The sequence below is a fragment of the Zeus faber genome, assembly GCF_960531495.2.
Source record: "Zeus faber genome assembly, chromosome: 1".
In the NCBI taxonomy this organism is placed as follows: domain Eukaryota; kingdom Metazoa; phylum Chordata; class Actinopteri; order Zeiformes; family Zeidae; genus Zeus; species Zeus faber.
Window position 1 is genome coordinate 55,357,391 of NC_137193.1, and position 27,484 is coordinate 55,384,874.

The following is a 27,484-nucleotide window of genomic DNA, read 5'->3' on the forward strand; positions in this document are numbered from 1 at the left end:
ACCAAAGCAGCAAGTCAGTGCAATCGGTCAATTTTGCCAGTGGAATTAATTTAGATCATAAAATACCTGTTTAAAATAAGTGAGTGAGTGAGTGAGTGAGTAAGTAAGTAAATGAATGAATAAATGAATGAATGAATGAATAAATAAATAAACAAACAAAAATAAATAAACAAACAAACAAACAAAAAGGCCATAAAACAAACCAAAATGACAGCACATACCCATTAGAAGCCCCCAAAGTCTAAAACAAACTTATTTACAAACATTATTTTTCAATTGCCGATTTCATATTCTCAATCATATTCAAATCATATTCTATCAATTAATCTATTAAATTATTGGATGAATAGTTTCCTCCCCATACGTGGCGAGGACAAACTGCAATACCTGGTGGGTCTTGTAGAAAAACAGGCAGAAGTTGGTAAAGACCACCCAGAGTTTCTGCCAGCCATTGCTGTTCTTGAACTTTCGAAGGAGATACCCCGACAGCTGGTTCTGCGAAGAAGAACGGAAAACAAAATCAAAGGTTCAAAAGCGGCAAAGAAGATTGAGCTGTGTATAAGAACAAGTGACTACGGGTGTGTAGTGTGTCGTAAGTAGCTTGCTGTGATATTCTTCCTGAATAAGCGTGTTAAATGGCAATATATTGTTGGGCATAAAGTTCACCATCTGTGTTTTACAGCCCAGAAGCTTCTAAGGTGACTCATTATCATTAAACTTCGTCATCGGCCTGCAGCTCCAGTACCTGGTTCATGCGCAGGTAATCAGTGAGAGAAAGGTTCTGGTTTCGATACCAGCAAACGTGTGTGATGGTGTTGGGTCTCTGGCCCTGACCCAGCAGATAGCGAGGGGGGAGCTCTGGTGAAATGGCTGGAGAGCAGAAGACTGAGACCAGGCGACCGGGCGGAGACAGAGAGACAGAAAGGGGACGGGAGGAGAGTGAGGAGTTAGCATGTTAGCATGAGTGAGGAAATAAGACGACGGCGTGAGAAAGTGAGGAGGGGAAAAAACCCCAAAGCCGGTGAAAATCCACCAGGTCTGTGAAGTGAGAGTTTAGTCAGAGAGTCATGAAAGACATGCACAACATTCAAGCACGTCCAACGGAGGAGGAACAAAAGGATGAAGTGGTTATTGTTAGAGGCCTAGAAAACAAAGAAGTGCTTTAAACACCAAAAAGAGAGAGAGTACACCAGGCATTATCAGGCAGGAGGAGACGATGAAAAAAGGGATTGAGGGGGGAGTTTCCACGCTGGATCCCGGAGCAACGCCGGCGTTGTTTATCTGATCTGCTCTAGAAAGCACTTTGAATGCGTGGTTATGTTAAAATCACATGGATGATAAATGATCATTAGGAAAAGGGCTATCCAAATAAAATGAGTTATTATTAGGGTGTTTGCAGTATCAGCAAGTTCTAATTAAAACTTTTCCACTTTGGAGTTAAAATACATATAGAAGAATATAGAATAATATATTATTAATATATAATAATCAAAAATGTAATTACAGGGTTCATGTTTCATACTGATTGTGGTGAAAAAAAAACATAGTATATTTTGTGCATCTGTATCAAATCACATTTTAATACATTGAAGGCCTCCGTTTCGGCAATTAACATCTAATGAATAATACTTTGCAGATGATCAGAGCCACAGATGGTCTGTGTGCGTGTGTATGTGTGTGTGTGTGTGTGTGTGTGTGTGTGTGTCGACACAGGCAGGGGAGGTGTACCTCCACCGCCAGGCTGTGATCAGACATAGACACGCTGGTGTTGCGGTGCCAGCACACGTGCATGGTGGTGTTGGCGCGGTGATGCGTCTGCTTGTCCAGCGAGGTGTGCGACGAGTTCATGTCGTCCTCGGACTCCTGCTCCAGAGAAACCTCATCGGACGACCCTGCGACAGGAAGTGGGGAGGAAGGGCGGCAGAGGAAGTCGCACGGAGAAAAGGGCGGGGGGAGGGGTTTAGGGGAGGATCTGGGTACCCGGGACAACCGGAGCCTTAGACGTTTGTAGGAGTTTCCCTACGAGGCTGAGAAGCTTTTCACGTTATACAAGAACACGTTTCGTTCTAATCAACACGTGGAACCAAGACGGAGTTGGATGGAGGCGCTTACGGTTGGAGCGATCCCCGAGCCCAGCATCAAGGAAGATGTCCGATTTTTCGTGGGACATCTTGGCCATATCAATAGCCATGTTCAAATCCTCGATCCACTTGCCCATCTCCACCTTGGAGCTAAAAAACAACACATGGAAGATTAGGAATCAGTGGGCACATGGTGCGTGGTCACCAAACCGCAAAGAACGCTGCTCCTCCCGCCTCCATCTCCACCCACCTGGCGGCCACCACGATGGTCCTCTGAGCGGAGTAGATCGTGAAGCAGTGGGGCACGGACCACTCGTTCTCACTTTCCTCCACCTAAGAGCAAAAAGTCAGAGAACTTGTGAGTGTGTAGACCATGTAAATAGAAGGTCAGCGTTTCGACTAACCCTAAGCTAGAGGAGCTGCTCTATTACAGATTGGGTAAGAACAAAAAGGGGAAGCAGGAAGAGATGGGCGTCTATATCCAACACTAAATCAACAGAGGTTCCTTTCCTTCTGTTTGCTCGGTCCCTCAGCCCTTTGAACCAACATATTAAAGACCAAAACACACCAACCACCCCGCAATCAGTAAAAGATTAAAATATATTTGCAGCCGCTGGTCAGGGCAGCCTCAAAGCAGTCTGCCTCAGTTGGCAGGAACTGGTGATAAATGCTGCCACAGGCCGACAGATTAAATTAAAAGTGGAATTTAGAGAACTCTCCGGCAGAGTCAGCCAGCTGACTTTGTCTTTATCACTTTGAAAAACAAGACCCATAAAACCTATTCATTCCATTAATTTGTGCCATGAGCTTGTTCATTTCCATTATGGCAATGAACACGTTTACGCTGGTTTAAAGAACTTCTCTTAAAGGTTTGCAGAAAGAGACAGGGCTGACGTAGTTCCCTGTCTTGAAGAATCTAAAAAGGTGCATATTTTCCTTTTTATTGGTCTACAGAAGCATGCGGAAGGAGGGTTGGGTTTGGGCATCCAAGCTTTCCACAGCTCAAAGTACTCACCGGTGCATCCAGCACTATGAGCTGCAGCCAGGGGTGAAACAGAAACGTTCCAGGTTAGGAGACACAGGCCCTACCACTTCAAGTCACTGGTTCAATGATCACTTCCATGGCCATGACACGGCCACCACCCATACCTCACCCACTGACACAAGTGACTGTTTGTATATTTTTGCATAGTATATTATATCTGCATCATATCACATACGGAATTACATGTTAGGAATGTAACGTAGGAAACTTTACAGTACGGTATCTACCAAAATACCACAGTCTACAGTATTTCACGGTATACACCCCCCCTTCGTTTTCTGTATATTCCATGAATAAATAGTTGAAATTAAAAATAAAAAACACATGGAAAGGCCTCTGACGGGGCGCAGGCTCGAAGGATCAGCGACACAACTGCTTTAAGCCAATATTTTACGACACGGTGCTTTATGTTACTTGCGCATGCATGGAAGCAAGTGTGAACAAAGATGGCAGAATGCAGCGCTTGGGGAAATTATTAATTAGATGGATTATTACAACATTTGGCCTTCTGCTACGGCGCAGTGGCAACACAACGTGAGGTGAGTTAAAGTTTAAAATCTTGAATTTTGCAACATAAATCTATAACGTGGGCATAGTATTACAGGGAAAGGCTTACAGTTCAAAATCGTAGTTGATTGATACTGCAGTATACCTTAAAACAGTACACGTTACATCTCTATTACACTATTTACATATAGTCCCTATTGGATATTGTACATTTTTTTTTTGTTCTCTAGCACAGCCTTGGAGTTCGTCTTTTTAGCATTTCACTGTACATCGGACTTGTATACGTATGTGACACAAAGGAATCTTGAATCGAGAGCCCGACTGATACCAGATTTTTGGGTCCGATGCTGATCCCGATATTGGAGAGTCCCGAATTTTTGACTGATATTTCGCCAAAAAGCGCATGACTTTCTAATCAATTTGAAAATCTTATATTTTATTAAACCTATATTTGAAAACATTTAACTTACAAGCAAATAAATAAATAAAAACACACAAATAGCTTTTTGATAGATTAAAAAAATGTAAAAGATGATACTAAATGAAAATCTTTTTTTCTTTTGCGAGTTCAAGTGAACGCATGATCACTTCCAGAACTAATTTGTTTTCTGAGTTTCTCAGGAACACAGCAGGATACATACAAGTACAGGATAAATAATCAAGGTTTATTTATTTGTTATATTTATCGAAAAATCTGGACACATCGGCTGCATAACTGCCGATAGCGATATATATCATCCCTTATATTTTGCTGAGGCGCAAATGACCTTTCCCAACGAATGCTTGAACTCCTTCTGACCAGGAAAGTATCAGAAAAAGATGGAAACGCCACATGTATCATTGTAAGCACCTTTTGGAGACAGCGAAACACTGAGTCAATGATCTCTCAGTTAAGGCTAGAACGTTTGATCCCCTGCGAGCGTCAAACAGGGCCGTGCGGGATCACAAGAGGTCACCAACACTCACAATCATGCCGTGCAGGGGCAGCTGGCCGTGGACTTTGAATTGATTGGTGGCTGTCACGCCCTTGCTCGTGTACAGGAGCATGTCTGAAAACTGAAAAAATAAAAATAAAAGGTAAAAATTGTTTACAGTGCTGTCCAAAGGAGTTTGCTTCAGTACAATTCAGTGAAAAAATTGATACTTCAGTAATTTTCACCGCACCAAGAAGAACATCCGCTGCTGGAGACCTTTTTTGGTGAGCTTGTAGAGACAGCCCTCTCGTATGAACTCCTAGAGGAACAGAACGGCGACGGGACATTATTTAATATTCCATCCTATTTGTCAGCGCCCCCTAGCCCTGGCTGTAGGTCACTGCACTTACCCTTCCAGGCATGGTCAGGTTTTCAATGCCGATCAGGTCCCTCTGCAGCTCCGTCAGCTTCTGGAAGTTCTCCAGGCGGATGAGGCTACTCTGCAGTTGAGCGGCCATCTCCGCCACTTCCTTCAGGGCCTCTGTATTGAAACAAAATCATTGTCATTTGTATGCTGGGAGTACATTTTTTTCTTTATTTTAACAATCACATTAAAAATGCATTTAGAATTGGCTAAATAACCAATGCTATTATTGACTTATTACACCTCGAGAAATCATTGAGAAAGAATCCTAATTTACAATGGTGTGGAGTTATGGAAATTAAAAAAAAAAAATGCAAAATATTGACAGTATGTTAAAAAAAAAAAAAAAAAAGAATAAATCTATTAATAGAAAAAAATAATAATAATAATAAAAGGTAATTCTCTGGAGAAAACCCTTACCGTTGCAGTCTTCATAGTCGCGGTGAGCTGGGGAGTAGTGCTTGCACAGTCTTTCCAGGATGAGCTTATAATGCATGAGGCGCTGGATGGGCTTGAGCAGGAAGGTGTTGAGTGGCAGGTAGCAGACCTTCTGCAGCTCAAACTCCTTGTAGACCGTCTCCAGCTTCTTCAGCCTCTTGGTGGCCTTCTCCAGCTCCGTGAGCACCTCGTCGTGCTTCTGGAGGTAACTGGTGAACTCCTAAACCCAGCAAAGAAAGACATTCAAGGCATTTCCCTCTCCAAATATTGATATATACAACGTCAGATATGAGTTATTGTTATTGTCCGGGATTTTGGTTATCGTAAAATTGTGATGCCTTCACTCGCACGCGACCGTCTCACCTTCAGAGCGGATATGTTCTTCAGCATCACATCACCTATCCTTTGGTAGTCCCCTTTGACGTGGGCATTAGAACGCCCTTCCCTAGAGGAAAAAAATCGGCATACAAGAAGCTAATAAGAATGTGCGTTGTTTTCTCATGGTCAAAAAAAAAACTAAAAGGTTGCACATGAAAACCTACCAGAGCGCCAGCCTCTGGTCTATCTCCTTGAGGAAACCTCGGTGGAACTCGTAGATGGGGTCAATGTTGGAGAACAGCAGGGTCATCAGGCCCTCCGGCATGGCGTTTTCCTTGATCACTGCGCTGCGGAACCACTGCGAAGCGATTTACGGTAACAGATTAAAGTTAACTACAGGCCTGTACGTGACGATTAATGTAGGAAGGCAACTCACCACCGTGATGACCTCAAGGTCCTTCAGATACGTGCGCTCCGTCGTCAGAATCTCTTTGGCAATGAAGTAGGCCTTGTCAGTGGGATAGCGCTGAGAGAGCAGACACGTTTCAACCTTAAGACAACGCAATTCTAACATTCCTGCAGTCAAACTTGACAACAAACAATGCTGTAAATCCAATTGCAAATCATGCAGAAGGTGGAGCCCTGGTCCTCATTTCCTTACTTTGGTGACTAATTTATTTCAAAAGGGGCTAAAAATCTTAAAAGTGTGGTGAGGCAGGGGGTGGAAGGGTGGCGTATAAGCAGTGTACCTTCCTCCTGCCCTCCTCCTCCTCCACTAGCCTGGCATTGCTGCCCACCTCGCTTAGGATGGGGCTCTGCAGGGGTGAAGACACTTGACCAGGGAGACTGAGGGTGGACATCTGGAAGGAGGGCGAGAGGCAGAGGGGACCCTTGGTGGTGAACGGAGAGAGCTGCGGGCTGTCTGTGATCGTGTCTGTTGAGGAGAAATTAGATAAGGAGGTAAACAAATGGTGAATGGAGAGAAGTTATTGCTCCTCATTCCGTTTAATCGGACCATTTATGTTCATGTTTTGACTGTATTTAGTGGAGGATTGTCAACACTCTCACGAATGCCATTCTGCGTTTGTAATAAATCGAGAGAACACACAGGAGCCCGTTGCGAAAAGACGAATAAAGGCCCTTTGAAATAGGCGGCGCACAAAGTAAACTAAAACCCCCCCGTTCTAACATGGTCCTCATGTTAGAAGGGGGGTTTTCACACCGATCACAGAAAGCTGTCAGAACAACGTGATATACAGGTCATGATGCTGCAGCCCTGCGATGCAAAGGCTCCGTCGCAGGAGAGGTATTGGCGTTTGTTCCAGAATGTTTGAAATGAAACTCAGTTTCACAAGCTCGTGTTAATATCTTCACCCTAAACACCTTGCCGTGCAAATGTATTTTGTATTTAAGAAGAAAAAAAAAAAGACAAACGTGACGCTTCATCTGATGTGGAGGGCGGACCAAAGCAGGTAATGGTTCCCACATTTTTCCCCCCCTTTCCTTTGTTTTCAGAGCAACCGCCTTGCGAAACGAGGCCAACTTTTATAAGAGCCTGATTTGATTAGAGGAGAAACTTTGGCGCTTTTGTTTAGTCAATGAGCTTTTAGTGATGAACGAAAATAAACGTTTTGAAGAATTACAGTCAACACAAGACTTTAATTTCTCTTATGAAAGGAGGAAGAAAAAAAAAAAGACCAAAAAAAAAAAGAAAGTAGAAGAAATCACTCTTTGACCCGGAAATAATTGAGTTATCAGGAATGCAGCCCATCTGGCGAGCACAGTTGTTTACAGTATATCTCAAGTGGCCCGTGGAAGATGACACAGAGAGGAGGGAATGGACAGCGCAGGGGAAATGGGGGTTGTTGTGGAACGACTTGGCACGACGCTTGTCCAAACAGGGAGCACACACTCAGCTGGAACTAGGTTGTGGAATCTTGTGTTTGAGCAGCATGGCCCCCAACCCCCTCATAAGGGCCAGGTCTGCTCTCCGGAATGAAAGGAAATGACTGCATGGAATCACTAACGAAGATATGTACACATTTCTAAACGTGCTACAATGAAGAGCAGCGATAACCAACTTCCAACCATGTAGGTGGACAGACAGTTCAGGTTGACAGATAATAAAACTGGCCTACAGAACGAAAGAGCAGCTTGACTTTGATTAAAAAACAAACAAAAAAATAAAAATAACCTTGCTCCTTAATTCAGATGGAATGTGTTGGATGGATAACACAAATATATACCTGAAACACACTCCTGCCCAGCCTGCTCAACTAACATTCGATTTATCCATTATTATTATTATTATTTTTTTTTTTTATTAATTACAAAAAGCTTGAGTGTTATGGGCAAAGTATTTAATATATGCAGCCTGGCAGCAATGAAGGAGCACTTTTCTTCTTTTACATTGCAAATGTTGCCAAATAAATCAGAACAAACTTGTATTTCTACTGGCCTGCTTTTTCATTGTGGTCTGCCAATTTAAACAGCTGCTGTTTACTTATGGTTAACAGCACCTAGACCTGTTAAAACCATTTGCATGACATATCTTCTTTGACTTCAGTGTGTCGTCTCTGAACAAATGTTAAGTCTGACATTCAAGGTACCCAAAAGTGATTCCTTTATTCTTGATGGTTAAACATACAAACAGAAGTACAAACTCTTAATAATTAGTGATTACACATGTTCATCAAGATTAAGTGATGATTAATTGAAGTTCTGTTATCTTAGCTGGTTATGTACGGCAGCCCACTTTTAATTGTTATGTGGAGAGCAGGAAAGAACAGAAAAAGCCTAAAAGGCTAACAAAAGCCATCAGTACAAATGACTTGATCTCATTTCGTCCTGTATTCTTCACCATGCAGTTTGTATACAACACAAAACCTTTTAAACTGCCCGTGGAGGCTCAGGGACAACAACCCTTCTTGTGATTGTAGAGAGGATACAAAATCAGAGATTTGGGGTTTTCTTTTTTGTGGGAAAACCTGGCAACCTGCCCTTCTTCAAAATGACAATGAGAAAAGGTCTCAAGTATTAAGAGAAAAAGAAAGTGACCAACAGCCCTTTCCTGGCATCGATAATAACGAAAGCACACGACCGGTAACAAAATGTAAATGCTAAATATATGCATTTAAAGCATACTGGTTGAATAAGTGAAAGCCTAAGTGCTTTAAAGGCACTGCAAATACTGAGGCAAATTGCAGCAGAATGTATATAATCTCAATCTGCATTATTTTCAAGGTGAACAAGTTACTGTATGAGAGCAGAGCAAATAATGTATTTTTATAAAAAGCAGAGCAAAAATCATGCAGAATTAAAGTCAAAGTGGTGATGTTGTACTACCAAGTTACAAAGATGTATCCATTTCCAAAAAGATAGCATACTGCCACCACTTAAATGCTCTACATTCGTAAATGTTAGGTAGTTATACTTCACAAACTTTTAGTAATTAAAGCTAATATACACCAGGCGAAGAGAAACTTTATACACATGATATGATACATTCCGTTTTTTCAATCTGCTTTAAGAGTATACTTATTGGCTCATTGGTACATCGTTTACATTCTACAGCTCAAGTCTACATTGGAGCAATCAGTTCATGTGAATTTAAATTATTGGAATCCAGCCACGGAGTGAACACATGTTAACCAGCGGTATGTGGCATGTACGACAAACTAGTAGTACTGGTCTGGTCTGATGAAGGGAAAGAGCTAAAATGTTTCTCTCACCAGCAGATGTCACCCAGACACAGAACGGCTTGTGGGAAGTGGCCCTGTGCACGTTTTATCTACCTAGACTGTATTTACATTAGGACCGCATTATATAACACTATACAAGGAGCCAATCAAAACATTTTTACCCTGAGCTCACTGGAGTTAGAATAACCAAATGGATCACAAGTTTTCACAGATAAACCTTTGCCTCTAACAAATTCTGAACCATATAAAGACATAACCTGCAGGACATGTGATGCAAGAAAGGACACTGACTATTAAGTGTTTAAGCTCTGTTTTAATGTGGATATTATAAAATTCCACTGACCTACTTGTGAGTGTCAAATTTATCACACATAAAGTGTTCATTGACCACTAATTTCAGATAATGCCTCAATGTTTTTGGATTATTTTCATAATTTTGAGCAGCTGCATTCTTATAGTTTCAGTCTGCATCTTGCAGGGATGACATGCATCCGATTTGACAACTCCTAAATAATTATTTGAAACATCATAAAAGGTATAACCAGGTATAGCCTTCAGAATGTCACAAAAAAAAAAAAACTGCATTGAGAGCGTATTCTCATAGGAGGTAAACAAAGCACAATTTAACCTTTTAGAGAATTTGAATGAAGTGGTAATATAAAGAGGCTTACATAAGAAAGAACCACTTCCTGAAAACTACGAGATGTAATTACTGCATCTCAAAAACATAACCATCATTGGCCAAGATGCTTCACATAGACCAACTACTTTAAGAAGGCAACTAAAAAGACCAGGAGGTACAGTATTTGTCACTCAATCTCATTAAAATCGGGAGTAAGGCAAGGGATTTGATGAAGATGGGACTAATAAAATATATCACTGCCTGATCAAGGCAGGGAAAGAGACACTGGGCCAGATCTGAATCTGGATTTAGGTCGATTAAAAGCAACAACGACAGTACTGAATTTGTCTTATTAAATTCAATAAATGGCCGTTATAGGCCTCTTGTAAAACACAGTTGGACCAACCATTGGGTGGAACTGTTCACCCATGTAAGCGGCTCCCGTCTAAAGATCGTTGGCCCACCTGTGGAGTACTGACCAATCTTTTTCTTTTTTCTGCTTTGTTAGGCAGAAATCAAAAACACTAAACAAAAATACACTTATTTAGCAACATGACAATACAGTCCTAACTATTCTTTACAAAGCCAGATTTACTGAAATTGGCAGCAAAGTGGTCCTGTATCTCCAATAATTGAGACTAATGTCTAATACAGACGTGTAGTCAAAAGCACATCTGAAAACAGGCTGAAACCTGTTTTTGAGTAGACGTCAAAACAAACACTTTTCAGAAAGCAACGGTGATTAAAGAAAGAACTTACCAAAAACAACCCCCCACCCCAAACACTGCAATAGTGAAAAGAAGGGAAGCACGAAAAAAAAAAAAAGGTAGAATTTCACCACCGTCTGTCCCACAAAGGACTATGTCATTTTTAGATTGATTACAGACAGGAGGAGCTCTGCCAACTGGTGAATAGTCTCAATGTTGCAATATACTCAAAACACCATTTATTGTTATTTCTTTTTCCTCAAATGTTCTTTTGACCTAAAATGTACTTTTCGTTGCGAGTATACCGACAAACTGAAAGTCGGACGGTGTAAAGAGCTTTATTTGGGCATCACTGTAGAAGTCAGTAGGTTGCCATTGCTCCAACTAAACCATTTACTCGTTCACGGTGATCGCTCTTCCTTGTTGATCAACACGCAATTGATTCAAGGAAGTTATATCTGCATAAAACATTATCTTCAATGGTGACACTTGCCACTTAAAAGAGCCAAAGGGAAAAAGATCCTGCTCAAAATCTGGACTTTTTTTTAAGTTGGGGATCATTATGGAAGCACACGAGGCAACACAGAAAACGCTACTAGATAAAAACTGAAGAGAAATGTTTAAATGCTTTTGGAAGTACTTCATAGCGATTCTTGTTTTAAAAAGGCATATATATTCATTTAAGTATCCACACTCCAAGGGATAATGAAATTGTGAAAAACTATTTCTCATCGACGGCTCCTACCTTTCGATAAACAACAATAACAAAGTATGAATAATACCCTATAATAACCCTTGAGCTTGAAGTGCTTTTTATGTCCTCTATTAGTCACAGTCAACAATATCTAACGTGACTTTGAATAAGTTAATATGACGAGGGCTTTACATCTTAATATGCGAGGGCCCTGAAGGGTCGGCCAATGCCAGGGCCTGCAGGTTGTGGCACTGGAGGAGGAAGCTTTCTATCCCACTGCCCCCCGCCAGAGGATTACTGTAAAACAGGTTCTGCTCGGGTGGAAGGCCGCTGTCGGAGCCCCAGTCGGAGTCGGAGTCGGAGCTGCCGTTAGCAGAGCCCTCCGTGGCCGTGGGAGGGTAGCTGAGCTGCTCCAGCTGCTCCACCAAGTCGCTGAACTGCACGGCGGAGCTGCTCTCAGAGCGCACAGAGCACGCTGGGAAGTTGACCATGGAGCTGGCCTCCGAGGGGTTGTCAGAGTCTGGCAGGCGCAAGGAGGAGGAGTCCGGGACTCCGTAGCCCGCAGACAGGGACTCGCCCGCCGAGCTGAGGCCCAGGTTGTCCAGGGAGCTGCACTCAGAGCGGTTGTTAACCAATGAGCTGGTCTCTGAACGGCCCATGTTGCTATCCGAAAACCGATTGCCATTTCCGTTCAGGTCCTCGAGGCCCAGGCTGTAAATTTGGTTTTTGCCGAGGTCGGCCTCCTCTACATAATCAAACTGATCTACTTTGTCCTCGAGCCCAAAAGTGTATGCCTCGAGCCCTCCGCCAAAAAAGGAGATTTCAGTCGGATCGTCGTCTATGAACTCCTCGGTGACCTGTAGCGGCAGGCTGGACATCGAGAACAAGGGATTCTGCTTTGTGCGCAAGAGCTCTGCCTCAAAAGCCTCAGGAGTGAGGACGCCTTTCCGCCTCCCACCCACCCCCCCCACAGTGCACCCCATTCCCCTTCTCCCCAAACGCTCTCTATCCTCATTGCCATTTTGGGAGGGCTGCAAGTGGGACGTGCTACTCTCTACACACACAAACAAGGGGCTGCAGTCTCCTGCTGCCTTAATGCTAGGGGCACCTTTGAAAGCGTAGTGAGGGACAGCACTCTTGACGGGGTCTTCCTTCGGAGGGCTGGGGGGCCGGGCGGGCTGTGGAGGGGACAGAAGCTGCTGCTGGGGAAGCACCGGAGACTGGCCCAGCATGGACGTGGGCTGAGGCTGCACCTCCCTGCGGGGCAGCGAGCTGGAGATGTGCACAGACTGGAATGACACGGTGGCGGAGGATGGGGAAGCCGCGGCCCTGAGGCTGTCGCTGAACGACAATCTCTGAAACGACCCAACAAAGACAGCGCACACCAAGGTTAATGTCATACGGAGCAGAAACAGTCCCATCACATTGTTCCAGTGTAAATAAATAAATAACCAAACCAATAAATACACCAGGATAAATTATTTTCAAAACAAAAGGAGGTATACCATGCTTATGTTTGTTTTTGTAACACACGGGAAGTGGTTGACAACGGGGCAAACAGCCTCCACAAAACAGTTGACAGTGACTCAAAACTGTTTGGCCATCATTGTCGGGCCCTGCATTGGTAAAACAATGTCTCAAAAAGCTTCAGTCTGTGCAGCATCGTTACTGTTCCACTTACCTGTTTCAACACATCTGTGGCAAGGGAGTGAGCGGACATCCGAATTTTACTGTTCCTCCTGAAGAGCAAAGAACCAGGTTATATTTATTAAGGGCAATGTCTCACAGAAAATACATTTATTGGTCAGTTATTAGCCCGTTCTTGGAGTAAATTGCCAGAGAGCAATGACTTGTCACTGTCACACAAGAGAAGCAATACACACCTCTGGTATGGGGTCCTCTTGGCTCCACTGTCCCTCACATACTCAACTAGCTGCTTCTGTGTCCTCCCGCTGAAAAGAAAGCAATGATGAGTTGGAAATGGATTGATACTACTTCAAGCAGTGGCTCAAACAGAGAATAGAGAGAACAGCGGGCCATTCTGATACCTGTATCTGAAGGAGGATCCTCTAGTGAAAAGAATAGTTTTGGACTTGGGTTGGGGCTGATCAAACAAGCGGAAAAAAGAGTGGTGCTCCACACAGTTCTTCCAGAAGATTTTACATTGATCACGACTGGCCATCATGAACTCAAGAGTATCCTGGTGGGGACCCTGAAAAGAAAGTCGGAAAAGGGCCATAAAATAAATAAATAAAAACATAAAAATAATTGTCAAGACACACGGTACCCGAACGGGAAAAAATATCAGATATAAAATTGAAGCGGATAAAGGAATATAATAGATTCATACATACATGAACCTCTGGGTGGAGTTTAATCAGGAATCGTTTTCTCTTGAAGCTTAGTTTACGAATCTTAGACCAATTGAAGGTATTTATTTTTGTATTGCCCTAAAGGGAAAAAATAAAATAGGGTCAAAATAGCAAACGGAATGAGGATTTTTTTTTAATTTCTCTTTTCAACAGACTAAACACTTTGTGTACTGTGCGAGTAGTGCAGTCACCTGGAACACCTGAAGGCCCATGTGAGCGACAGCGAGGTTGATTTTGGTGCCCTCCCTGTCAGCCGCTGGGTGGAAGCGAACTCCATACATCTCAAGTTTGCGGGCGATCTCCAGGACTTGGAAATCTGATTCAGCTGGCGTCTGGCCCCTGGGGGGTGACAACATGCCCACACATATTTCTATTTTTAAATACTCTCCTGAATGACTGTTTGGAATTGTATTACAATGAAATCATAAGGAACATTGAACCAAAGTGCTGTTTTGGAATTTGTATATTGATTTCTGTTTGAAGAAAGTGGAAGTGCATCCATTGTCCATGTCCATGTGTTCCTTCTCTTAATCTAGATGCATTCAAATTTGAATTTTTGTTTAAAAGATGCAAAATGCTCAATAGGTAACAAGAAAACACTGGTTTTATGAAGTATAAATTACAGTACCATTTTGACTGCTTATCAAGACTTAAATGTCTCTGACAGAAAGATTTGGACATGTAGTGTGCACTCTTTACCCTTCTTTGCACCACATTGACTAATAAACTGGGCCAGATCACATTTAGATTCTGTGCAAAGCAGAGTCACTTAAACACCAAAATATTAAATAAATAAATAAATAAATAAATAAATAAATACGACCTCAAATCCCTCTTCTAACTCCCAGGATTTTACAGGCCTTTCATCAAACTGTGATTACAACCAAACAAACAATCTGTTGGGGGAGCATCTATCCAATCACCACCACATTCTAATTTTGTTCATCCGATAAGCAGTGAAATCTTCTTAGCTGCCTCCCTCCCCTTCTCACTAGTCTTATGGCTAATAGACTAGCACTAGTCTGGGATTAGGTCAGGGTGCTAGCAGCCGAGTGCTTTCACACTGACAGCCACAGGGACAGATAAACAGCGAGACCCCATCTTGGAGCTGCCCAGTACATCAGGTTGAGCGTCAGTGTTGGCCTCGGCGGTGGACAGTGGTGTGCAAACACAAAGAGGCCGCTTGTGGGAAAGTGCCGGAAGCAATTTGGCAAAAGCAGCAGGTTACCATTAAAAGCAGGACTCTGCCAATCCCTTTCAGTAAGGTCTGTCAGTGACGACATCAGTTGTTTCTTAAACAGTTATGGTTTATTAACATTTGCAGTTAAGGAACAACCGATTAAACAACACCAGATTCATGGTTGATCCAATGCTCTGTGGAAAATTCTAGCAGACAGTGCCATGAAGCCATCCAAAAGAATGCAAAGGGCAAAAAACTTGAGAAGGTTACTGCAAAGCACAAGTGTTTTTTTTTTTAAAAGGTAGTAAAAAAGACAATAACAAGTGCCAAGGCTCAAAGTAAATGCATTCCTGTAAAAAGAACGCATAACCTACATAAAGGGAGTAGAGGACTTGTATAAGTCTGCACGTGGAAGGAATGCAGTCGGTCTTAATGCCTTCTACTGTGGTAGTGTATTTGCATTTTAGCGGCTCTGAAAATCCTGGTGGCATGAGTTTGAACAGACCCTGACCGACAATTAGAGGCAGAGCTGAGACAGAGATACAAACGCAGAACCGTGGTTCCTGCGTTGCCAAGGCCTTGTGCAACACAAAACTCTTCAAAGAATAAAACTCACAGATGGCGGCAATGGAGCTCTATGATCCCGTCTTGCACCTTCTCTTGATAAGGCAACAACTTGTTCAGCCTCAGGTAGTCCTCGTCCGCCACGTCATCATAGTCACCAATCTCCGCTGTGGTTTCACACATAAACACGTTTTAGTTCACTTCCACTATCGTCTTTAAGTTCAAAAACAACAAGTGTTGCTACAAGCACATAGGTTACATAAAGAATCACTGTGGCTTAACGTACACTGGACAAGATGAGAAGCGAGGAGGGCCCCGGTACTTTCTGTGCAGATCAACCTGCCCTCCACCAGGTCTCTTTTCATCTGCAGGGAGAACAAGTACCTGTGGACAAGCACAGAGGATTAGGGCCCATCTTTTGTAGAACACCACAAATCTTTAACAGAAAGATAAAAAGCATAACTGTACCCTAGCCATTGGCCTTGAAATATGTTACAAGTTTATTATCTTGAAAGCCCAAACTATTGTATAAACAGAATACTTCCTACAGGCCTTCTACATAGACATGAGACAAGCGCCTAAATGTAAATATCTAACCTTGTATACTCTTCTTGGAGCTGACCAGGGTCCGGAGGAAAAAACTTCACAGATAATCTAAATAGGGTATTTACAGGTCCTAAAAAAACAAAAAAACAAAGATTGACAGACAGATCAACAAGCAGTGTTGGAAACAGGAAAAATGGACTAACATAAGGACCTGAGTGACTTTGAAGAGGGCCAAATTGTGATGGCTAGACGACTGGGTCAGAGCATCTCCCAAAGGGCAGGTCTTGTGGGGTGTTCTTGGTATATAGTGGTAAGTCCCTACCAAAAGTGGTCCAAGGAAGGACAACCAGCGACAGGGTCAAGGTCGCCCAAGGCTCATTGATGCATGGGTAGTGAGGTCCAGCACATTTGGTCCGATCCCACAGAAGAGCTACTGTAGCACAAATGGCTGAAAAAGTTAATGCTGCTCTGATAGAAAGGTGTCAGGGTTAGGGCTAACCCTTAGCCATCACAATTTGGCCCTTGTCAAAGACAGACAGACAGACAGACAGACAGACAGACAGACAGACAGACAGACAGACAGACACGATTCTGATCGAAATCGATCAAAATGAGCGTTCGATTTCGAACTTCGAAATCACAAGCAGGTTCTCGATTCTGGTCGTATTTTTGTGGGTAATATTATATGACATGGTCGCCATATTGGGACAGTCAAGATGCGGTCGGCTCTGCGGAGAGTTCACTACGCCTTATCCCTCAACGTACACTGTACCCACCCACCTGGTTCTAGGGCTGCAGGAACAAAATTTCGAATGGCATTCAAGTATTGTGTCCCTCTCCTACGGCGTTTCACTGTGTGTACAAAGGAGAGTGTACCTTTGACCAGAATGTCCAGTAATCCCACAGATGTGGCGATGAAAGTGGTAAATAATTCTGACCATCATTGACGCAATGTCCTCTAGTGCAGAGGTTCCCAACCACCGGCCCATGGGTTCCCAACCGTGCCGGGCCGGGCATTTGCCACCGAACCGTGAGAACACGGGCGGGATTTCTTCAGTAGCGATCTGCCATCTGCTCCACAGCAGAGCAGCAGTGGGAAACGGAGTCAATTAAATACATCTAGAGTTTTTATTTGCTTTGTTTGGAGAAAAGATCGCTCTGACTCGAGCTGCGGAGCTGCAGGTAGTAATTTTACTTTTACTACCAGCGTTCCCCTCTGGCCAAAATAGCATCCGTTTTTCTGCACTCATTTTGGTGAGTAACTTGAAAGTTGTGTTATAACTTAGCAGTGTGTAGTAACTTATTGTTTATTATTTTCGAGTCTAGTTTTGCTAAAACTCTTAACTATTTAGGTGTGTTGTTTAAATATTCACATATTTTTGTTATTATTAATCATTTAAAATATTCAAATAAAAGCAACTTATTGACAAAAAGGTGTTTCTTTACAAAACTAGACTTAATAGTCTAACAACGGCATAGGAAAAAAAAGGTCTCAATCGAATCGAGAATCGTGGCACCCATAAAAAAAATACATAAATATTTAAATTTCAGCAAACTTACTTCTGACTTGTTTTACAACAGGTTTTGTAGGTTCCAACCAAACCTGGAAAAAGAGTGAATACTTTATTATGAAGCAGGTGAAGTTCGGCTTTGGAGCTCCTGGTTACATCTTGCCCTGACAGAGAGCAGAATGTGCTCAACAAACATTTGTCAATAGTGTTTATATTAGTGATGCCTAGGTTGACTCGCGACCTGCAGGTCCTGCGGGTATACCAGGGGTTTGGACGGGTAAGGGTCAGGGGGGACTTCGGAATAATTGTGTGTGGGTTGCAGGGACAAGAGATTAAAATAATAGTAATATAAAGTACCATATAGACTACAATAAATATTTGCTGGTTAGAAATCAAATGGTCTGGTGCATTTGTTAAAATAATAAAGGAAAAAAGTGGGTTTATATGGATCTAGGATCTTCATAATCGTCCAGGTGCAGATGCGTGTGGATGAATGGCAAATGCAGGAGGATTTGGGTTACTAGTTTTTATCATGACACAGCAGATATTCTGTGTTGTATATATTTGTGTAGGACTGTTATTACATTTCACTGCATATATGTATGGAAGTATGTATATGTATGTGAAAAATAAAAAATCTTGAATAAAAAATCTTGAAATAAATAGAAGAAGGCATTTTCAATGTCTGTCCTGTAATGCCATTATCTCAACTTAATATGATACAAGCATTGTGTAATGATCCAAAAATTCTAAAAATATAATACATACATTTTGGATATATTACCCACATAGTACAATGCGTATGTATATACATACCCAGTTCATTTGCATGTTCTGGAACTCGAGGCCAAAGTAGTCACTCTCTATGAGGTTGCCTCTCTGGAACACTTCAGTGAGAAGGGTCTGCCCAACAGCTTTCGACTGAAACAAAGACAATTTTGAATTATAAATATTTTGAAATTCTTAAGAAAAGAAAGTCCCATTGCTATCACAACACAAAAAATATCACAGCAAGATACTATTGAAAAAGGACTTTATTAGTGCTAAGAATCTATATCGATTCAAGTTGTTTACATTTGTTTTATGTTGAAGACCAAATAAAGTGAAGGTGAAGCGCTGAAAATGGTCCACTAAACTGTTTTACTTAGTGACTATTCTATAACAGAGATTAGTTAGTTTGGGTGAGGAAGCCAACTCCCCAACCAACGATCAGGCCTCCAGTAATATCACTAGAGGGGTTTCTGCAGAAGTTTACCTTTGCAATGGCCTGGAGTTTGTTTTCACTGAAATAAGGACAAATTACTATGTAGCAAGAACACATAGCACTTGAGGTTTGGAACTGTGGCCTGTGACTTTTTGGGGAAATTATAGACTAAAACATCTGGTTATAATGTAAAATTGTATTTTAAAAACCTTATAAAAAAATAACTGGTCTGTGTTAGCAAAAGCCAAGCGTTACAAATCTAAATAGGAAGAGATGTATGGTCATTTATGGCCTTTTATTTATTAGGTTGATACTGCTTAAGATTCAGATTTAAAAAAAAAAAAAGTATTTGTAAACTACTGTTGATAAAATAACAAAGTAAAATATAAATTCAGAAAATGTATTCAAACCATGGAACAATAACTAGCATTTAATATTTACTTTTGAGCGTTCAGGAACAGGCTCAAACATTATTCAGATCTTATTGGTATAGTATATTTCAGTAAGGAGGTAAAAGGTCCTACCAGGATGAACTCCCTCAGTAGGCATTAATGTGTAAAGTTTAAATTCAATATGAAGAACATGCATTATCAATTTAGAGACGTGAACAAACAGCCAATCTCCAAAGTGCTTTATACATATTTATTCAGTAAAGTGGCAATCAAAAGCAGGCTGTGAGGGGGAAATGTGGAGGATGCCTGAGAATAAGACAATTTCTACTCATTTAAACCATGTTTCACATTTTTTTATGAAAGCTTTCACACACACTCAATATAAAGCGGTTTGACCAGAAACCCAAGAAGAAAATGATTGATTATAACAAAAGGTTAGTGGATCTCTCCCCCTGGAGTTGTCTCAACTGGTGAAGTCCTTTGCTGAAGTCCCTCCCCTGTGTTACTCATTAACCATCTAGCGGCAACGTAGTTCAACTCAAGGTCTCAAGATTGAGCCGAATCCCTCAGGCCGCCGCCCCCATTGTAACGCTACTTTGCGTTATCTTCCTAAATCTGAGAGCGGGAGATGATCGTAGCAGGGATCCAAGTGGCCCGAAACAGTGAGAAAAGTGAAAAGCAGCACTGCTGTTCCTACTCAACTCAAGCACTCTAGCCTGAGTCATCGGAAGTGGTGTTATGCAGTGGCTGTAGACGCAGACTAGCACCCAATAATGCCACCTTTTCTACACTGCAGACAGGGAAGTACGCTGTGGAATATCACAACAATGACGAACTATGCAAATAATTGCTCTCTGAATCACTTCCTCTTGGTTTGGCTGAACAGCGTCTTGTGTATTTATTCAGTTTTGCAGGCGGACCAAATTTTTCGAGGTTATATTCAGCATTAACGCAAATGGAAGAACAGGAATGTGAGATAATCAGAACAGGGAAGAACGGGAGTGTGCACCTTATTTGGAGTTACCCTCGTCTCTTAACATTTCTTAACACCCAGACAAAAATTGGGAGTAGACAGGAGGACACGAATAATGGCAAAATAAGTTCTGTTTTCTTTCCAACGCTTAAACAAAGTGAAGGAAGAGTTTGTCAACCACATTTAGTAAAGGTCATAAAGGAGAAAAAAAAAAAAAAAGAAAGAAAAACATTTATATGAATCTTCAGCCGAAGAACATACACTGCCGCGTTAGCATGAACTGCTATTTTGTGCACCAATGCGATGCAGTGAGACTGTTATCAGCAGACCAGTGACAGCGACCAGAGCAGGAATCCCCTTAGTTCCATCTCAGAGCTCTAGCGTGGAGGCAGGTCAGTAGGTCACCCAATCGAGCTCAGAAAGCAGTGAAGATTATGACAAGCAGATGTTACTCTGGCAGCCAAAGCTTTCCATTAGATAGCAGGGTGGGGGTGTGGTTACATGGGCCTGGTTTGAAAAGCACCCAGCTATTTCAGAAGAACACAAAACATAATACAGCCACAATCGGATACTCCTTTAGATCCAGGGCCACTTTGTTTCTTGCATGACAAGGTTGGGCACAATTTACCAAACAGCAGTTTACATTTCCCAAGCCGGAGTGAAAGGAGACAACCTCCTATTGATAGGAGGCTTTGTTGAGGCTTGTCTTTGCAATGAACCCTTCCCACTGACATACGTGATACACCTCTGCAGAATTTGAAACTAGTTATTAAGTTGAGACTTGGATTGCATTTTCTTTTGAGCCTAACAGCAACGTCCACTCCGTGTGATGAGCATTGTGTGCTTCGTCACAACCTAATTATTAGACAGCTGGCCCGTGAGTTTATTAGCAGATAACAGCCAGGCTGGCGGTAATCAGGATCAGGTGTGCCTTCTGCTGCACCACCCAGACACTATTCAACATTAGCTTGCTGTATTACACATACGGTATAATGTAATGGGACCTCTCCAAAATGACACTGAGCACAGTGGAACTGGTATATACTATGTCATTATACAATTGCAATTTCATCGGTTTACATGAGAATGGTTGAACTTCATCACACAAACACTAATAAGAATAACTGTAATTTGCTATACTGATCACAATAGTAATGAGGATTGTAATTTTTGTATTTTATTCACACCAATGGTATCAGATACTACAGCCCTTTTCCCCGCTTGCACTGAAAATCGTAAATCTACTGGCAATGTTCAGAATTGCCGTCATGTGGGAAAGGGTGCAGATGTCGATGTTCCATAAAACTCATTCTGTATATTTCCACACTCTCGACCTAGTATGATTTCCGGTACGGTTGTGAATGGAAGTATGTGGGGATGGAAGCAGTAACATTGCCGTAAAATAGGGGTGGAGCCGAATCCAAATAAAGCACAAATAGTGGGGTTTTACGAATATTTATTTCGTACAAATATTTAAAAAAATTATTCATTTTCAAAAAGAAAAAACAAACAAACAAAAAAAAAAACTAAGAATGGCGCGTGCTGTCAGAAACGTGCCACTTGGCTGCAAAGACGAGAAAGTAAAACACAGACCTGCCTCTATGGAGACATTTATTTTATTTATTACTTTTCTTCATAAAAATGACACAGACCCCAGGCATGGCTTTTACAGTTAGGGGTGCGGTGCGCCGACATCGGACACAAGCGCTTCACTTGCCCGCCGGCTGCACCACAGCGCAGAGCCAGAGGGAGCGAGCGGACAGGGAGAGGTAGAACGGGTGGAGAACGTTCATTCTCCGGTGGGGTTAGGGTTGTTGTAATGAGGGACAAGGGCTCTGTCCAGGCTCCATCAGGGGAGGGAAGAGTAGGCGGGGTGGGGAGATGGGAAGCAAAGCACTGTTCTAAAAAAACTATTCTGTTGCCTTGTCTCGCATGATTATTAGACACCTCTCCAGCAAGCATTACTTAATGTCCCGTAACAGTCATATGGGAACAGACTCCATAAGCAACTTTTCCGTAAAGTAGGCCAGTGTGGGAATGACTACCGACTGCCTTTGCCGGATATTTTACATTCAGCAATGTTGTGGATTCCATGTGGGAAAGGGGATAATATCATAGGGTAATATCATATTACCTTTGCAAGAATGAGAAATGCATGTATCTCAGCTTGTCAAATGACATCAATATACAGTAGGATTACATCTAGGAGTGTGTCGAAGGGACGACAGCTGGTTGCACAGCTATAGTGGCTTTAATTAGGACCAAAAGGCAGCCAGGCACGCTACCGAACTCCAGATTACTGCTTAAAATTGTTGCAATGGTGGCAATCCCTTTGCTGAGGATCACATTTCCCTCACACACTCTGCATGTTTTTGATTCCAGTCGATTCCTAGAGCGATATTTGAGATCACTTCTATTAATTCCCCATATTAAAGTCACAGTTCCGGAAATTAAACTTGAATAGCCTTAAAAAAAAGTCTATATTATTTACTTGTCTAATATGGAGCGACAATTCCATGTGTTGGATACTATACAATTTTGAAATCATGAAATGACAAAAATCATTAGAATTTTTGGGGAATAGCCGGTCTTTGAAATTCCTCTGCCAAACTCCCTGAGGCTTTACTTCTTGAGTGTGACCCCTCCCCCAGCGCCGAGGACCAAACTCAACATCAGACACTGCTCTGAACTGCTCTTTTAGCCACGCCACCCCCTCCCACCGGCTTGTCAACCTTGCTATTTATGTGCTTGTTTGCCAACGCTGAGCAAAGCTTGCCCCTACTCCCTCCCACCAGAAGCAGACTGTACTGCATTCTCACACAGGTTCCACATCCCACCCTCGCTCTCTGGGAGTGAAGGCCAGCGGAGGGGCTGGCTGTGCTGGATAAAAGGAGGCCTGTGTTCCCTTCACTGCCTCTTCATCCAGAAACCACAAGGCTGAGCTTTCTCCTGTTCTTGGACGTAGGAGGAGTCTACGATCCAAGTCATAGAGCCAAATGTCGGACAATGACCATGCCAGTTACCTGCGACAGATAAGAACTAGTACATTAATGAGCATGCTTTGATTGGCCTCGGGTTTAATGAAAAATGATACGTTCTGACTTGCAATGTGATTCCAATTGCAATACAGATTCATCTGCAACTCAAAAGGTTGTCTGGCAAAGTGACATCATTTCCACTATATTCAGCTACAAAAATGTTAAGATAACAAAAGGAATCATTCTGGTCTCGGAACAGATCCTAGCATTGATCCTGGAACCGTCACAGGACTAAGCCAGAGTCACAAAATGAAAATATACAACAACCGCCGACATCTACAAAAAGAGTTATGGTGGGCGTGATCCGAGTGTATATGGGAGGCACAGATTTTACACAGTGAGATTGATGGGTAAAAGGTAATAATGGCAAGCTTCTGAGGCGGTGTACAAGGTGTGCGCAAAGCCACAAGGACTGCTCAAAGAGAGTTTGTTGTTTCTTCTGGCCACAACCATCTAAAACATTCAACACTGTAATTTTGTATCTATTTTTGCATACAGTATGCAAGCAGAAAACTAGGACAAAATTACATGCCAGACCATTACAGCATATTTTTTTTAATAATGTAGAAAATGGCATATTTACACTAGTGTGCATATTTAATATATTTCCCAAAGAAAATACATCTAGAAGCCTTAATTAAAGAGATTATTAGAATTAAGAAAACTGGGCAAAGCCGTCACAGAAAGAACAGAACTTCCAGTTCAAAGCCTTTTCAGATTGTGGATATTCAACTCTGTTACCACCATATAAAAACAGCAGGCCAGACCCCACAAGGCAAGAACTGTTCACAAAATTAAGGCTCTGTCATCGTCGCTGCAAGCGAGCCGTGCGGCTTATGCGTGCGCACTACCACAGAGCACGAGCATATATAGTTGTGCGTTGCTGTGGCGATATTCTCCTGAAAGACAGGGAGCGCTGTGCACAAACCACCATGAGAAACTGAAATAACTGCTGTAAACATTACAAAGAAGTCCCGAGGGAAGGATCTGAATAACTAGAAGATAGCAGCAAACATTACGAAGATGTCCTGAGGTATTAAAATAGTCAAAATCTTTGGAAAGAGACGGCGCCATCTCCTTCCATGAATTCAACACCCTCTGGTTATTTCACCATCTGGTGGTCACGAATGGATGGATCGTACAGATTGTACCTACGGACCTCTTCAAAACCTTCTTTTGGAAGCGTCCAACTTGAATTACCTGAAGCGCATGCCACAGAGTTCCAAGATTGGGAACAAACGACATTACGGCTGCGGTGACTATAAACCAGGCTTTAAATAGAGGCATAGGCAGTAGTCACGAACAGAGCAACTCTGACTCCATCTTGTTCCCGGCAAACTGCAGTTTGTTTGAACATATATTGGTGTCGTCGACTTTTGCAGCCATTTATTTCTGTTTGCCTGCTTGGTCCTATCAACAGCCTGTGCATGGCTCACTTTGAATTGCACGGCACCCTCTCAACTTACTTTCAACACGTAAGTTCAATAATTCCCTCTAGGAGACAAGATATTTCTCAGAAGTTAAACAATTTTAAAGGTTGAACCAGGCATGGATCAGCACCCAAGTAAATTAAACCTATGCATGTCAAATTCTATTAGCTAGCTAAGACTTTCAGACAACATATGGTGCAAAAGATTATGAAATGTCTGCCTCAGCAGTGCCACCAAACTACAGCTGGCAGAGCCATTCTTGTTGTGGCTGCACAGGGATTCGAGAGAGAGACGTTCCAATCATAATAATAAACTATTTTGTACACACACACACACACACACACACACACACACACACACACACACACACACACACACACACACACACACACACACACACACACACACACACACACACACACACACACACACAAGGCCTTCTCTGCTGGCCTAAACACTATCAGAATCACTGACTTGCATTTTAATATATTTATCTTCATGAATATATATTCAATTATTCCCAAATGTCTATTCTCTTAATTTAATTATTCCCAAATGTTTATTATCTTCATTTCATAGCTTTTCTCCTTTTTGCGCTGCTTCCAGTAGTATATGTTTATGTTAGAGCTTTTATTCAATCATATTTCATCCCTCATGTGTTGCCATGTTAAAGAAATCTGCCTTGAGCCCCTCAGAATCACCAGTGCGGGCGCTTGTAACTTAAAATCAATGGCATTGAAGCTTACTTTAACCAATCAGATTTCAAGTTGGCGATACCAGAGCCATCTAGCAGGCGTTCAATAACGTCGGCATTTTCCCGTCCTTTGATTGTATGGGCAGCGAGCGTAAGAACTAGCTAAAGCGCATTCGTAGTGACATTCACAAGCTAAAATATTTCCGTTATTTTATTGTTTTTTCAACCCACAATGGCTGAAGGAGGAGAAGAAATTAATTTGGTCGCAGATATAATTTTAATGCAATTTTCAAGACGGACTTTTCAAGAAAAGCTGGACATCGTGAGAAAAGGTCGGCCAACACCACAGCTAGCAAGCCTGTCCCAGCAGGGAAAAGGATTTGTCCGCCAATTTCAAATCACAAACTACAAGCCGTACCCTTGGCTCACAGCCTCCAAGGAACGCTGCAAATTGTATTGCTGGGAATGTCTGTTATTTGCAACGGATCGACTTGGTGTTTGGAGCCACATTGGGTTTGCAAACTTGAGTTGTCTAACCAAGGCAGCAACGAGACACCAAAGCACAGCCGGACACTTACAAGCGACGGTTCTTTTGAAAACGTTCGGGGAAACCCGAGTGGACCAGCAGCTCAATGAACAAGTGCGCCGGGAAACGGAACTCCACAACGAAAAGGTGAAGAAAAATAGGCAAATATTGAAAGGACTGATCGATTGTGTCATATTTTTGGGTAGACAAGAACTTTCATTTCGGGGACTATTCAACTATTTGGAGCTTCTTTCTTTTCTTGCTGAAAACAACACCGACTTACATTATCACCTGTCCACTAACAAAGTGTTTTGTGGGACGTCAGGCAAAATACAAAAGGACCTGATGTATGCTACTGCTGAAGTGAGGGGAGAAGAGATAAAAAGGGAGAGTAATAAACCACCCTTTGTCGCTGTTATGGTGGACGAGACGACAGACGGGAGTCGACAGACGGGAGTAATGCAGTGCAGCTCGCACTGGTCTTGCGTTATGTGACGGACACAGGTGTCAAGGAGCGCTTTATAACATTTGAAGATGTTACTAAAGGCAAGTGAGCCGATGACATTGCTGCTCTTATTGTCCATTTCTTGGAGGAAAATGAATGTCTGGATAAAGTTGTGGCAGTGTTACGATGGCATACCTGTCATGTCATCTGGACTAAATGGGGTGCAGGCTAAAGTTAAGGACAGGGCACCTATGGCCTTATTCATACTCTGCTATGCACATAAACTCAATTGAGTACTGACTCAAGGGGCCTCAAAGCTTTATTTTTGTCATCATATCAGGTTAATATTGATGCTTCTGTTATGTATGTATGTGCTGCAGATCTGACTGCAGTGAAGGGAAACCTGTTGAATTGTGTTGATTAGGTTTCTTGCTTTAATAATGGCATTCATTCTTGCTATATAAAATACCCGTCTGTGATGCAACATCCTGTTCTACTGGGTTTCTGTATAATATTGATGGTGGCTGAAAGCATGGTGTCATAATGATGGTATTAAGAGGTGGATTGATTTAGGTAGGACACCACTGAAGGCCTAGGTGTAAAATTCACAGCCCGCCACTGATACACAGTATGTATGTATGTATGTATGTATGTATGTATGTATGTATGTATGTATGTATATATATATATATACATACATACATACATACATACACACACCCCATTGTTTATTATGCAATTAACATTTTGTTGCATTTGCAGTCCTACAGGGACAAAGAAAAAGGAAAATACAGGAAACCTGGTCTGAAAGAGTAGCTTCCTCATTACTTCCGATTGCTTTGTGAATGACTATTGCCACAGCCAGTAAAGTAAACAAAGAGTGAAAAACACCCAATGGGTAAGCTAGAGGTTTATTCAAACCAAAAGCCAAGAATCCAATAACTCATTATCCTGTTATTTCCATGCACTTTTAAACCAGGAAGAAATGAACGCATCTTCCAGCTATTTTCCTGTTGTTCCAATTCACCAGTAGCTTTTTAAAGTACGGAAGTGAAAAATGGGGATCTTGTCAAGAGTTTACTGCTGTATGTTATCTATCCCCTGTCTAGTGTTACAAACAACAATATGAGCACATATGAATAACTCCTCTGATCAAAG

At 42.1% G+C, this 27,484-nt stretch overlaps 1 protein-coding gene across 2 annotated transcripts in view; it reads right to left on the reverse strand.

Moving 5' to 3' along the window:
• Positions 1-27,484, reverse strand: part of farp2 (FERM, RhoGEF and pleckstrin domain protein 2) — a 31,542-nt gene that overhangs the window by 2,360 nt on the left and 1,698 nt on the right. Inside the window, exons 3-25 of one of the 2 annotated variants that reach the window (XM_080004139.1) lie at positions 18,441-18,545; positions 17,674-17,716; positions 16,165-16,243; positions 15,854-15,951; positions 15,620-15,734; positions 14,015-14,162; positions 13,806-13,901; positions 13,500-13,663; positions 13,335-13,403; positions 13,133-13,190; positions 12,560-12,806; positions 6,525-6,661; positions 6,164-6,253; positions 5,952-6,085; positions 5,773-5,854; positions 5,392-5,629; positions 4,958-5,088; positions 4,798-4,866; positions 4,600-4,689; positions 2,332-2,414; positions 2,113-2,231; positions 1,729-1,892; positions 388-495 (exon numbers count right to left, since the gene is read on the reverse strand). In XM_080004139.1, the coding sequence (XP_079860265.1) occupies positions 388-495; positions 1,729-1,892; positions 2,113-2,231; positions 2,332-2,414; positions 4,600-4,689; positions 4,798-4,866; positions 4,958-5,088; positions 5,392-5,629; positions 5,773-5,854; positions 5,952-6,085; positions 6,164-6,253; positions 6,525-6,661; positions 12,560-12,806; positions 13,133-13,190; positions 13,335-13,403; positions 13,500-13,663; positions 13,806-13,901; positions 14,015-14,162; positions 15,620-15,734; positions 15,854-15,951; positions 16,165-16,243; positions 17,674-17,716; positions 18,441-18,545 (2,667 nt within the window). Of the gene's footprint in view, positions 1-387; positions 496-1,728; positions 1,893-2,112; positions 2,232-2,331; positions 2,415-4,599; positions 4,690-4,797; positions 4,867-4,957; positions 5,089-5,391; positions 5,630-5,772; positions 5,855-5,951; positions 6,086-6,163; positions 6,254-6,476; positions 6,662-12,559; positions 12,807-13,132; positions 13,191-13,334; positions 13,404-13,499; positions 13,664-13,805; positions 13,902-14,014; positions 14,163-15,619; positions 15,735-15,853; positions 15,952-16,164; positions 16,244-17,673; positions 17,717-18,440; positions 18,546-27,484 lie in introns of both variants that reach the window. The other variant, XM_080004138.1, reaches the window with a different exon arrangement.